This window comes from Hyperolius riggenbachi, chromosome 2, assembly GCF_040937935.1.
Source record: "Hyperolius riggenbachi isolate aHypRig1 chromosome 2, aHypRig1.pri, whole genome shotgun sequence".
Taxonomy (NCBI): domain Eukaryota; kingdom Metazoa; phylum Chordata; class Amphibia; order Anura; family Hyperoliidae; genus Hyperolius; species Hyperolius riggenbachi.
Genome location: NC_090647.1, coordinates 253,345,888 through 253,359,554, shown reverse-complemented (window position 1 = coordinate 253,359,554; position 13,667 = coordinate 253,345,888). Strand labels below are relative to the sequence as shown.

At 40.6% G+C, this 13,667-nt stretch overlaps 1 protein-coding gene across 2 annotated transcripts in view; it reads right to left on the bottom strand.

Annotated features, from left to right (window-relative positions):
• Positions 1–13,667, bottom strand: part of CLIP2 (CAP-Gly domain containing linker protein 2) — a 158,035-nt gene that overhangs the window by 52,479 nt on the left and 91,889 nt on the right. For both annotated transcript variants that reach the window (XM_068268525.1, XM_068268526.1), the window contains exons 3-7: positions 12,935–13,473; positions 8,571–8,695; positions 3,283–3,496; positions 2,636–2,833; positions 1,881–1,984 (exon numbers count right to left, since the gene is read on the bottom strand). In XM_068268525.1, the coding sequence (XP_068124626.1) occupies positions 1,881–1,984; positions 2,636–2,833; positions 3,283–3,496; positions 8,571–8,695; positions 12,935–13,473 (1,180 nt within the window). The remainder of the gene's footprint in view (positions 1–1,880; positions 1,985–2,635; positions 2,834–3,282; positions 3,497–8,570; positions 8,696–12,934; positions 13,474–13,667) is intronic.

The window sequence follows — 13,667 nt, the reverse complement described above, 5'->3', positions numbered from 1 at the left end:
TGTTAACATTATGTATCTGTTCTTATCAAAGACTCTAATATAGCACCCACTAATGACATAATCTTTTTTGTACAATCTTACCATTTCTATATAATATGAGGGAATATCTATTATCCATTCAAAGCATACTCAGTTTAACCTTTTACTACATGGCATTGGTAAGATTGGCCAAAAAATTGTATAATTAGTGGGCACTATAAAAGTATACCAATGATAGAAACGTTTGTAAAATGTACCTCATAAAAAAAGGCTTTTGCACAATTAAATACATATGTTATGTACAGCATATTAGAGTTCATTAAAAAATATTGCAGTGAGCTTTTCTACCTTGTGAATATACAGTATAGCCACTAGCTAGCACAGCTTATTACATGCCTTATTCAATAAAATTATGAGTTACAGATTGCCCAAAAAACTCATGGTGAACCAGAACTCCTAGGAGTGTGTAAGGAGCCGAAAGAGATTGAGATGCTTTGCATATTCAGCAGTGATGCATTGTGGGACACCTCAGGAGCATAACCCAATCTGAATGAATTCAATAAATTCAAATACCTTCTGTTTTAAGGCAAAGTTCTGTTTTTAAATAAACCTACTGTATGTGACCTATAGCTCACGTGTGCACCTGTACATTATGATAAATCCTGCTTGTTATGTGCTGTGGCTATATAGCATAGTTGCTCAGCTACCATAGTCCAGGAAGATTTTCAGGGTGCAGAAAAACTAAAGAGATCAACCCCCCTTCTCCCCAAGAAGAAAAGGATTAAACAGTTAGGTAAGATGTTTTGGGCATCAACGCTACTATGGGAACTATCATAGTTGTCACCCTAAGCTTCACCCAGCATGATGAATCATTGAAGGTAAAGGCAGGAGATATCTTTACTCACACTAGATTTTCACAAAAATAATCATAAATAGTATAAGGCAATAAAACTCTATCAAGCTATGTCCATAGCTTTAGATGTCATCTGCAAGCATGGATACTTCTCCCTGACTGTGTCCTACTGATTCCTCTGCTGTGTAACCTTAGGTAGATCTCTCTTTAAAGAGAACCAGAGATGAAGCACCCTCATGTATTTTATTACATTTATCAGTGGGAACATGACAGTAAACACCTACCCTGCTTTTAGTTTTATTCTTCTCAGTCTAATCTATCTGTTATCAACTGTGATAAGAATCCACCGACTATTCAGTCGAGGTTTGACCTGGAATCATTATAGCTGAGTCACTCTTCTGTTGGAGTCTTTTCAAGCCCAAGCCTTCCCCCTCCTGGCTCAAATTTCATGCTTTACATACTGAGAGCTGTGATGACATGGGAGGAGCTGCTGCTGCAGGAAAAATCTCTGTCTAACAGACAAGTGTGGCTGTGTGATCTGTGTGCTCTGTCTGTGCAGCCTGTCATTATTATCTACTGTATGCAGTTTCATTACTATGAGAGACACTTCCTACAGGCAGCCACAAAGCATACCAGAATATGAAGTTGAAAGCACACAGATGAAAGCCTACAGCAGCCCTTCTTTTCTATAGTCTCATATAGCCTAGACAGCACATCCAGAACACCTCATAACCTGGAAACAGAAGGAATATGAGCCTACGGCCATATTGGATATTTCCTGGAGCAATAATGGATAAAAAGCACTCAAAAAGGCACACCAGAGTGGCGAAATTATCGGGTAGAGCATTTATTCTTTACAAGCTATCAACTGATATGTTTATTTTGTGTGAATCATTCATCTCTGGTTCCCTTTAAACAACAGATTACTTCCCAAACCATACCACTCAGTCTGATCAAATGCCTCTCCTCTTGCATTAATAACATTACTTGTAAAAACATATCCCAGTTTTGCTTTGTCTTTTTCACTAAAATAGATGTGTCATTTCACCTTCTTTCCTCTTCCAGCTGATTGGCCAGCTCAATTTTCTCTTTCTGTGTTGTTTCCACCAAGGTTCGGGCCCTCTGCAGATTTCCCTCTGCTTCTGCAATATACTGGCATAGAAAAAAACAAATCATGACGTAAATAAATACAAAGTCACCTCTGTGCACTCTAACCCACAGACCAAAATGGCTTTTCGGAAATCCAAAGTGTAAATACACATAAAATACATATATTGATGTGCCAAATATAGTCATTTAGGAGAGAGCTTCCAGTCTGTAAACCAGTAGCCATGCAATATAAGCTGCTGACTTTGATGTATGTGGTTAGAAACAGCTGCTACAGAGCCATGATGTCAGTCACACAGACTCAAGCAGCAGTGGACTCCTAGTGTTACATGATATCCTGAAGACTGTATTGCAGGACTCCATGAAGGTGTCGTAAAAACACAATCATATTAGCCACCATTCTAGTAAAATCTGCCAGAATGGCTGCCGTTTCGAGTTCCTAGCAATTAAATGACTGCTATTTACAGTAACTGCATTGAACACTGTGCTATTGCTTACTGTACAGAATGCAGTTATAGATGATGCCAATGAATCACTTCTTATGGTTCCTAAGGAACATAATCTAATGCAGAATGCAGCTATAACAGCTTAACAATAAATTAAACCTTCTTTAATGAATATGACAAAGCTCAAAAACTTGTAATATAGCAGAATAGCATACATAATAGATCTTATATATACATTTTTTTCATTTACCTTTTCATGTTGGGTTTTTAAGTGTGTGAGCTCTTTCTCCACTTCACAGATGTGGCTGGTGGCCTTTGCTACCTCAGCTCTCTCCAGATCTCTTTCTGCCAGTAGCTGTTCAATATGCTGCTGCTTTTCCTTCAGAGCCTCTTGCAGTGCGGTCGTACCAGAGATTTTCCGTGCATAGCGAGAAGATGTTTCTGTGAGCTACAGGACAATCATTGAGAACCAACAACGTCAATTCAAGCAAAAATACATTGTGTTTCACTTCTGCAGGTTTACACAGAAATACACTAACCATGGCTTTTTGTTGAACAATGCACTGTAAGTCCTGCTGAAACATTCCTATGTGATTCTAATGCTTCAATTATTTATGAAATTAAACTTTATCATTTTTTTCCCTATAAAAGCAAAAACTTCTCTTCCTGTTTTTTTTTTTACAAAATGGCCCCTAAAAAATGACTTTTTGTAAAATTTGAAATAACAGCCCCCTCGGTTGTCACTCTCTGTTATTGTGCCCATTTGGACCCAACACTGACACATTTTACTGAGAGCAACTATAGCTGATATTCTTGTTACGCTTCATTTATACATCTCAAAAGCAAATCTTGTCTGCTGTGCCGACATAAGTAACACCATTGAGATCTTTTTCCTACCAGGCCACTCCTGCTTGGTCTGCCTCCCACAGAGGATGCCACTGAGCTCACTGAGCTGATAGAGGAGCTGCTGGGGCTGTGAGTCAATGCAGACACTCCCATGGCCATTCTTTTGCTCTTCTTGGCTTTGGCTGGACTTGTGGATGGAAAACCAATGCGGATCACCTTGTGAATTGGAGCAAAAAGGCCAAACTTTGGTGGGCACTGAAAGTACCTGCAGTAAAGATTGAAAACAATTAGACCGAATGACACGAAATAGCCAGCTGTTCATCAATAATACTATTTGTACAAGATCACTTGGATAGCAAAATGATGAGTGTAGCTTATAATGAGTAAAATCCGAATGCACAGTATACGGGAATAAGGCTTGGTTCATACATAAACCTGTATATTTCCGGTCCAGTCCTGTCCCGTCAGTTTTCTATCAGTTTTACCTGACTGAACCAGAAATGTACATGTTTTACGTGTGAACACACCCGTAGAAAGCTGATACAAAACTGTCAGGACTGGACTGGACCGGAACGGAAATGTACACTTTTCACGTGTGAACATATTCATAGAAACACATACAAAACTGATGCCAACTATCAAAAACTGACAGGAATGGACACCTTTTTATCTGTGAACCAAGCCTAAGGGAAGCAGAAACAGCATCTGCCTTGGGTTTATGTGTAATGCTAGCAACACACAGCTAGATTTTATTGCAGTCATTTTATATGATGAATTTGTGGGCAAAAAAAATAACAAATAAAAGTAAAAGAATTGAAAGCAATGACTGATTTCCATTAAAATTATCAATTCAACATTACTGACATTTTTGCCTTATTTCATTTGATAATTTGATTGAATTCAACTCAAAAATGTACACAAATAACTGATGTTTTGTGGAAAAAAAAACCTGTAGTATAACTGGCACAGTATTTGCTAAAGGTAAGACTACATTGTATACAGCTTTACCTGTTTCTCTTACAACACTGATTCTGAAAAACAAGGCTTTACAAATCAGTTCTAATACCTTCTCTTTTTCTTTGATAATTTCCTGGTACTGGAGTGTAACCAGGTCCTACCCACCCAAATGATTGTATACCAGCCCTGCACTGGCGGAGAGGCTAATTATAGTCATGTGGGTGGAGAGTGGGCTTAAGGCCTCTTGCACACTGCAAGCGATTCCGATTCAGATTCCGCTTTTTAATCAGTTATTACATCCGATTCCGATTTGCAGTTTGCTCCCTGCACACTGAAAATCGGAATCGGATGTAAAAACTGATTAAAAAGCGGAATCTGAATCGGAATCACTTGCAGTGTGCAAGAGGCCTGACAATGATGCCTCCACAAAGTCCCACCTCTACCACTGAGGCAGGGCTTCACATGCCATGGCCACACTCCTTTTCAACCAATGTGACTGTAAGCCAGCATTGCATTGCAGAGCTGTGAATGGTGAAGTTAGCAGGCTATGAGAATGGCTATAGTTGCTTCGGTAGTTAGTCTGCACTACCTGCACAGTAGTAGACACAGCACTCTGTAAGGCTTGTTTTTACAAACAACAGTTATACGGAGAATGGTAAGGCTGTGCACAATATAACCTTACTTTAGTGACTACTGTGGCATATATGACACAGGGCACAGGGTCACTTTCTAAATATAGTCTTATTGTAATTATTCAGGCTTAACTGTATCATCAATATTATTTGTTTATTGTAACATATAGCAGTTACATGACATTCATCACAGCACATGTAATGCTGTCAATATGAATGATGTTATGCTGATTATAGCTTGCCAAGGCTGTTGGTCATGGTAAAGCCAGCTGTTGTCCCCACATCTGTCTATTACAGCATGGACTTTCCACAGAAAAATGTATGCTTAACATAGTTGTTGTGGGATCATGGAAAGTCCACCTGCACTGGATACAGAATATTGGCTACTGCAGCACTGGTTTGCCTTTTGGAAATCATCCTCTGTAATCTCTGTTTACTAACATGACCCACATTCTGTGCTTTTTTTTAAGTAATATCCCAGCTGTACTGGACTGCAGTCAAATCATCTGCATTCTCTCATCCTCTGCATCCCCAAATGCTCTTGAAAATCTGCAATACTCTGAACATTAGCCAGCTGGCTCTAGTCTACACTAATATCCCATTCCAGACTTGGGGAATGTCAGCTTGACAAGTGCATGATGTCAGGAGAGTCCTGGGTGACCCTAATATAGGCTTGGCAGGTGCTTGACCACAAACTGCCATAGAACACACACAAGTTGTGTAAAGAAAACATGTAACATGAAGCACAACTGGATGAGATCTTCACATTTCTTTTAGCATGTTTCTAAATGTTTTTTTTTTTCAGGAAAGTAAATCTCTCCACTGCTGCTGACAGCTGAGCCCATGTACAGAGGATTTATCAGGAATGTGGTAAAGTAGCAGACAATGCTGGAGTTAAATTGAGAAATATTTCAGCATCATCTGGGATAGATGAAAATAAACTGAAACTCATGTAAAAAAAAAGTTTTGGAACAAAACACAGTAAGAATTTTTGGTGTTTTTTTTTGTGAGGATTACATTCAAATCTATGGATGTTTATCGAACCGAACTTTGAATAACAACATTTATTATTTATACATTTTTAATATATTTTATCATTTAAAAGTAATTAGTTTCAGAAGCTTTTAGTATTGTCTAACAATATGTCTAGTCAGCTGTGAGACGCGGTAATATCACCGTGCACGCACAGCGTACAGTAATATTATCTGTAGTTATGCATGGGAGTACCGCGAGATACACTAGTAGCATGATCCGTGGTATTCTAGTACCCAGACCGCTACTACAGTAACGTACGAATTCTGCTAGATGGGACGTTATTTTAAATGGAAGATGAAAAATGATCTCCTAGGAGAAAACTCTGGAGAAAAGGTGAACTGCATATGGGTCTTTATCTCCTAGAAGTTGTCACATCTCCCTAGAAGTTGTCACATGCTTAATTGACACTTCCAGAAACCATGACTTTGGTGGGTTCATGCTTGGCTGCAGGTTTTAAAGACAACAAAATGTCAGGTTCAGCTAGAAAAAATGCTTATCACATCACCTTAGTCGTCACACACTGATTGCTATTAGACTAAGTGGCGTCCCAGGGTCCCCAACCACTCCAACACTGAAATCTCTAGTTTTCTGGCTTGCAATCACTGCCAATTATCCCCTTTTCTTATTTCTCTCTGCTTCAAACACAATACAAGAATGATAACTGATGAGTTGTGCGCCCCCTCCTACACTGCGCCCTGAGGCTGGAGCCTCTCTCTCCTCTACCTCGGCCCGACCTTGCTCTTGAGCTCTGCAGGGATCTCTGTTCCAAGTACCCTAGTACCTCTCAACAAAAAAAAAATTGGGTAATTTTGGAACACTTGAAAACCTTGTTTGGACGACTGAGGACCACACAGAGGACATCTGTAGCTGTATAACACCTGGCCTTTCATATTTCTGGTTCAGTGTTAAAAACATTAACAAATCTTGTCAAATCAGAAAAAAATGACTAGACTGATGACAGTGTCAAGGAGTGGCATTTTTTTTTTCATTTTTTTTTGCTGAATCAGCAGTTGTGTCGAAAGTATGCAGCAAAAAACAGTGTAATCTAAGGCAGCCTGGCTGAAGACGTTAACAGATGACGCTGTAGGTGGGGCTGCTGCTTTTAGTCAGCATCATGATACTAATCAGACAGCATACATTAATACTGTTTATTTGATAAAGAATGGAGACTGAGAGCCCAATATAGTGTAGTATGTTTTGGAAAATGAAGTAATTTTGAAATGTAAGTAATATACTTACAAACCTGGGTTACCCTTTAGGCAACCACTGAATATGCAGGTGGGGAGATTAGGCCTGTCCCCACTCAGGGCTAAGATGTCCCTCTCTGTAGAAGGAAGAGAAGAGGGTTTTTCACCCTTCCACCAAGGGTGGATGATTTGATATACAGAAGTGCAGAGGCGCCAAAAGAGTAAAAATATATAAAAGGTTTAAAAATATTCAGGTGGCGGTGGTGGCCCGACAGCACCCAAAAACAGACACGATGCAGCACCCAAAAACAGACACGATGCAGCACCCAAAAACAGACACGATGCAATAAACAACTGGAGTATCTCACTGAAATATGCTTCTGTCATATTTCAAAGAGATACTCCAGTTGTTTATTGCCTGATAAAGCGGGATGTTGCCCGTGAAACGCGTTGCAGTTTTAATATAGGAGTATGTGAATAAATTTTTATAACTACAATCAACAGCATCGTGTCTGTTTTTGGGTGCTGTCGGGCCACCACCGCCACCTGAATATTTTTAAACCTTTTATATATTTTTACTCTTTTGGCGCCTCTGTACTTCCGTATACTGTTTATTTGGGTGCCTGGTGTTACCGATAGTTTGAATATCTGTAATCTTGTCTTATCGATATTCTACTATCAGCTGTTCATTCGGTACCCGATATTCTACTATTAGCTTTTCCCCCACTTACACCTGACACTAAAATCCTTCCCGAAACAAATTCTTCCCCTAACACTAACCTCCTCTCGCTTTTTGCCCTATTTTCCCCACCCTATTCCTTAACACTAAACCAACCTTACTCTCCCTATCCTCTCTCTGGCACCGGGCACTAGACATATAGACAGTACCCAGCTACGTTGTTCTGAGCAGAGGCTATTCAATAGTGTTTAGCTATAAAGTAGCCAATTACTGGCCCCCAAGTAACCCTACAGTGTTGACATTGTTCCAGCCATACAATAGCTGAGCAGCGGCTATACCATAGTCAAGTGACAGCTATGCAATAGATCAGAGCCTGCACTCGGCTATAGAATAACTGAGCTCTGGCACCCAAACCAAGCATTTTGGTGCACATAAACCCAACATTTCAGTCTATGGCGGTGCTGCAGTAGCCGACGGACTGGGTATAAAGATAAACGGATACACAAAGCGAGAACTTCCTGTGAAGGGTAAAGCCTGGAGTATTAAAAGCCTGCACTGCAAGTGGCTGCTAAAGGTGTTCTTGACCAGGTAGTGATTTATTGAACATCAACTAATTAACAAGGTTACATATGATAAAAACAACAAGCTCTACAACTAAGTGCCTACAAGGACTAAACAAAATATTTGTGGCAGGATTTTGAGCAGTATTTAAAAACCCAAGCATAATCAAATTGAGTTTCCTAAATCGTTAACACTGCAGTGCAGTGAGCCAAAATTACTATTCTATACAACACACAATTCATAAAGAAATGATCATCATTTGTTAAATAAATGTCAGTATAGCAATACCTGGTACCAGCAACAGCTCCGTCATTCTTCCCCAGTGGTTCATCCAGTTCCACACCACACCATTCCCCTTTAGCAAAATCTGTCTCCCCAACATATCGAACTACACCAGTCTTGGTCCCACCAACCTGCAAAGCAATAAATGTCACACTTACATCAGGAAAGACAGTATAATCCCAGGATATGCTCCATAACAGCTTGGAAGTGAGATGTAGAAGAAAGCACTATTTACATTCTAACTCCATATACAATTTAGATGTGCTGTTCAACTTAGTATTAGCTGCATTTATTATAAGAATTTTAAAGCACAAATTTGCTCAAAGAAATGAACAAACATGAGAGTTAATGCTCCGTTCATCTACTTCCTGCTCCAAACATCCGATCACCCCTCCTGCCACCCTAGTGTGGGAAAGAGGAGAAGGTAAGGGAGTAATTCAGTAAATGGTCCATATCGACTTCATAGTGATCATTTACTACCTTGCTGTATGCCACACTCAATAATAGATCAAGTTGTAGCAGAGTTCTGATCTAATATGTCTTTCCCCACCATAACCACTAGGTATGTGTAACGATTGCGGAATCGTCTCCGTGGTCAGCGCACCAGACGTGCGCTGACGCGGCGGATTTCCTCCACAAGCGTATTATTGAGGACACCCAGGCTAGGTGCTATGCACCTGCAGAGGGAAATTCCTGTCGGCAGGTGGAGCTGTGGAGTGCAGAGGAACAGCTCCTCTGCCCTACCACACACGCCAGACAGGAATTGTACGAAGGGAAGAAACGCAATCGCAAGAGAAGCGATTGAGAGTGAGCACAGAGACAGATTGTGTGTGTGTGCATAAAATTAGTCGCCAACCCGCAACTGTGCACACACCACAGCAGATAAGAAACAGGAACGCGATCGCGAGAGGTGCGATCGCCAGACGTGACACAAGGTACAGCAAGGCGGAGCACGAGAGTAGCAAAGGCACAGCAAATAATACAATAAGGAAATACGGAAAATAACAAATGCTAGCTAACCGCGAACACCGCACTCATTCGCAACAGTGCACGCGGTTATGCGCGGTCTCCACGTGATAAGCACAATAGAGACAAGCACGCCTAACTAACCAAAGACAGACAAACACGAAACAGAGAACGCGAGCGCTTGCTTAACGGTTACCTCACCGAGCCTACAGCAAGCGTTTCGAATCAGACAAGACAGACACACGAAAACAGGGACAAGCGAGAGATAGGATCCACAGCACTAGCGAAAAGTGGCTAGCGCGATCCAGGTACAGAGTAGCAGAACAGAAGGATCCCCAGCGCTAGCGAAAAGTGGCTAGCGCGATCCCAGAAGACAGAACAGAAGGATCCCCAGCGCTAGCGAAAAGTAGCTAGCGCGATCCCAGGAGACAGAACAGAAGGATCACCAGCGCTAGCGAAAAGTAGCTAGCGCGATCCCAGGAGACAGAACAGAAGGATCACCAGCGCTAGCGAAAAGTAGCTAGCGCGATCCCAGGAGACAGAACAGAAGGATCCAAACACACGGCAGACAGAACAGATGAGGTAGGCAGAAACAACCGCTGTTCCAACCTACACTCCAGACTCAATCAGAAGGATCCACAGCCGCTAACGCTAGGGCTTGTGCGATCCAAACACAAGACAGACGGAACAGGCAAAACAGATAATGCAATCCTAACTGCACTAGGGAACTGCCTAGTGCATCCCCACGAATTACACTAAGATAACTTCAACAAACGAGAATGGCTGACACTCCAGCAGTGTCCATCAGGAACAGACCATGGAAGGGAAATGTCCAGCAAAGCATTCTGGGAGCAGAATGCTTTTATAGTGCTAGTCATCAAAAGAAGGCAGGTAACGGATTTGCATGACTAATGTATGCAAATTCCTCAGCAACACAAGCTGCAGAACTGACAGGAAGTCTCTCTTAAAGAGACCTGCAGAATGCAGACGTGAACAGTGGTCAAAACGCTGCCTGTCTGCACAGGCAGCTGAGCAGATTCTCACAGTATGTAGGGCTGACTGCAGAAGAAAACTACAAAGTCTCATTCTCATCTTGTTCCTGCTCTCTCTTCCTGAGTGCTCCAACCCACTAGGTTCCATACAAAATTAAACATTCGTGTGTGTGTGTGTGGGGGGGTACTTATTTTTTAATGGATTTTCATTAGATTCATTTATATATAATCTAACATCTAATCTATTAAAATGTCTTAAAGTGTATTCCGTGACCTCCCCACTCCCACAGTGGGACTTGGTGCAGAGTGTGTAGGGAATTTGCCTGCCACTGTCTGCCTGCGCCACTTTTTCTAGACTACCCCTGGGGTATTTTAACCTTTTTCAACCCAACTAACTACTGTATATAACTTGTATTTAAAGACACCTGTCACATAATCAATTTCTTCCATTATAGCCTCTCCATTCCATCACCATGGGTAACAACTAAGAGCTGTCAATGGACATTCCTGAACAATGTTTCAATGGGCTGAAAGACTATTAGCAAGAAGCATGGTAAGAAGGTAAACAGCGGGAAAGAGGGGCCCAAGTTATAATAAAACTGTGCTAAAAACAATAAAAGTAAAAAATGAGGTAGCTTACCTCAGTGACTACATGGAAATAATTCAAAATATAATATTTATCTTAAGTTTTATTATAATGTGGGAACCTCTTTCCCGCTGTTTATATTGTCTAACCTTCCTTGGAGGGAGTCCTCCAACTGGATGTCCTTGCACTAGTGGCTATTATTTCACTCAAGAGAGCAACCACAACTCAAGAGAGTCCATCTGGCCCAAGTGAAGATGCCTTATTGGTTGGTTGCCTACCTAAGCAACCTAATTTTGTGAGTACCGTTTACCTACTCTTGCTCCATTTTCAGTACATACTGCACTATCCAGGCACCCATTATTTCTGTGTTTATTTTTCAAGGTACATCCTATCTCTCAAATCTTGGTAAGGAGAGGACAACTGTAGGTGCGATTATTCGGAAATAGAACTATAAAATGACCCTCAATGGCTTTTGGTCTGAAAATCTATGGAAGATCTGGCCACATGGGTTGAGGATTATCATGATAAAAAATGAGGGATCAGCCCCCAATTACAAGGGAGGAGTTTGTTAATGATCTGAAGGCAGTGGGGCCACAGTCACCAAAGAACACATTTGGTAGCAATTACGTTATAATGCATTGAAATATTGTAGCACCCATAAGGTCCATTTGCTCAAGAAGGCACAAGAAAAGTGCCATCTTTGGAGAAAGTGCAGAAATTGATCTTTTTGTCATCAACACAAATTGTTTGGAAGAAGAGAGATACTGTGTATGACCCAAATAACACCTAGCCTTACAGTCTAGTATGGACGGCAAAACATTTTGCTTTGGGACTGTTTCTCTGCTAAAAGTAAAAGATGACTTCAATGCATTGAGGGACCAATGGATAAGAACCTACTTCACTTAGCCAGAACACTCAAGATTGGTCAGGGATGGGTCTACCAGCATGACAATGACCCAACATATACCACCAAGGCAACAAAGGAGTGGTTACAGAAGAAGCACTTGTAGGTCATGAATAGGCCTTCTATAGAAAATCTGTGGAGATGACGCTAAGAAAACCTGAAGGATTTAGACAGATTTTGTACAGAGAAGTGGACCAAAATGTCTCCTGAGATCTGTGCAACCTGATGACCAACTACAAGAAACATCTGCTTACCAACAAAGGTTTTCTCCATCGAGCCATAAGTCATATTTCAATTGTGCACCAAATACTTATTTCACTCAATAACATGCAAATCAATGTGTAACTTTTATGCAATGTGTTTTTTTCCTGGATTTTGGTTGTTATTCAGGTCCATATGCAATTCACTTTTTCTCCTGAGTTTTCTCATAGGTGATATTTTCACACCTTATCAATAAAATACCTTTTAAACCACCAGCAAGCAAGAAAATATGCAAAATAATTTTGATACTGTTGTACTTTTTCACCTTTTTGGTACTTTTTCAATGGTGAAGTTCTGAGAAATTATTTTAAAGAGAATATGAAAAATTATCTCCTAGGAGAAAATTCAGAAAAAAAACTTTATTGCATATGGGCCTCTGTGTCTTTTTATTGAAATTAAACTACCATAAAAATTTCAAACTGTTCATTTCTTTGTAAATTGGTATCCGTACAAATCTGGCATGGGATCAAATAATTACCGTATTTCCACTCTGTATAATACCTGTAATTTTAAAAAGCTTTTCCGTTGTTGCTATTATAAAATTAAAAGCAAAAATTTAGTTGAAATATTCTAACTGTGTTGAAATAAACATAAACAGAGCAAGATACAAAAAAACCCCTTTTAAAACTATTTTTATAATCTTTGGACACACAGTACTCACCAGAACACGGTCTCCAAGCCGAAGGTCTTTGTCCCCCTTTTTTACTGATCCGCTGTCTGAAAGGTTGGATCCTGACTCATTCCCTGTCTTCATAGTGCTGTTTAGCACACTCTCCCGCAGTGGCACTATTCGAGTGGTTAAGGGTGGTGTAGCAGATCCAGAATGCAGAGACAAGTTCTGTGTTGTTAATGATTCCACTGAATGCGAGTCACTTCCTGTACCATCTGCCACAGGCTGACGTGTAAGCTTAGATGGTCTTGTAAATATTCCTTGAAGTGCTTGACATTCAAAGTACCGCACTCCGCCCACAGATCCATCGTTCTTTCCCACAGGGTCATCTAGAACCACACCTGCCCACTGGCCTGGTGCAAACTGAGTTTCTCCTAAATATTGTACTACTCCGGATTTTACTCCATTGACCCAGACACGTTCTCCAACCACAAAATCTCCTAGGAATTCATCGCCGACCTCAGTGAACTTTGAACTTGTTTTCTCAGCACTAGTGGATGTAGTGGAACCCTGTTTATGAAGAGGAGAATCTGCAAAAAAAGTAGATGAAATTAAAAGATAAATTGCTTACCTGTCCTTTTATCATGATTCTATCACTCATTCACAGCAGTATTCGTCCAAACTACAAGTATCAATTTACTTCCAGCTTTACTTTACCAGCCATAAATGTTTCAATTATATTCAGCTCATTTCACTTCTCTATATAAAATACTGCACCTCTGCA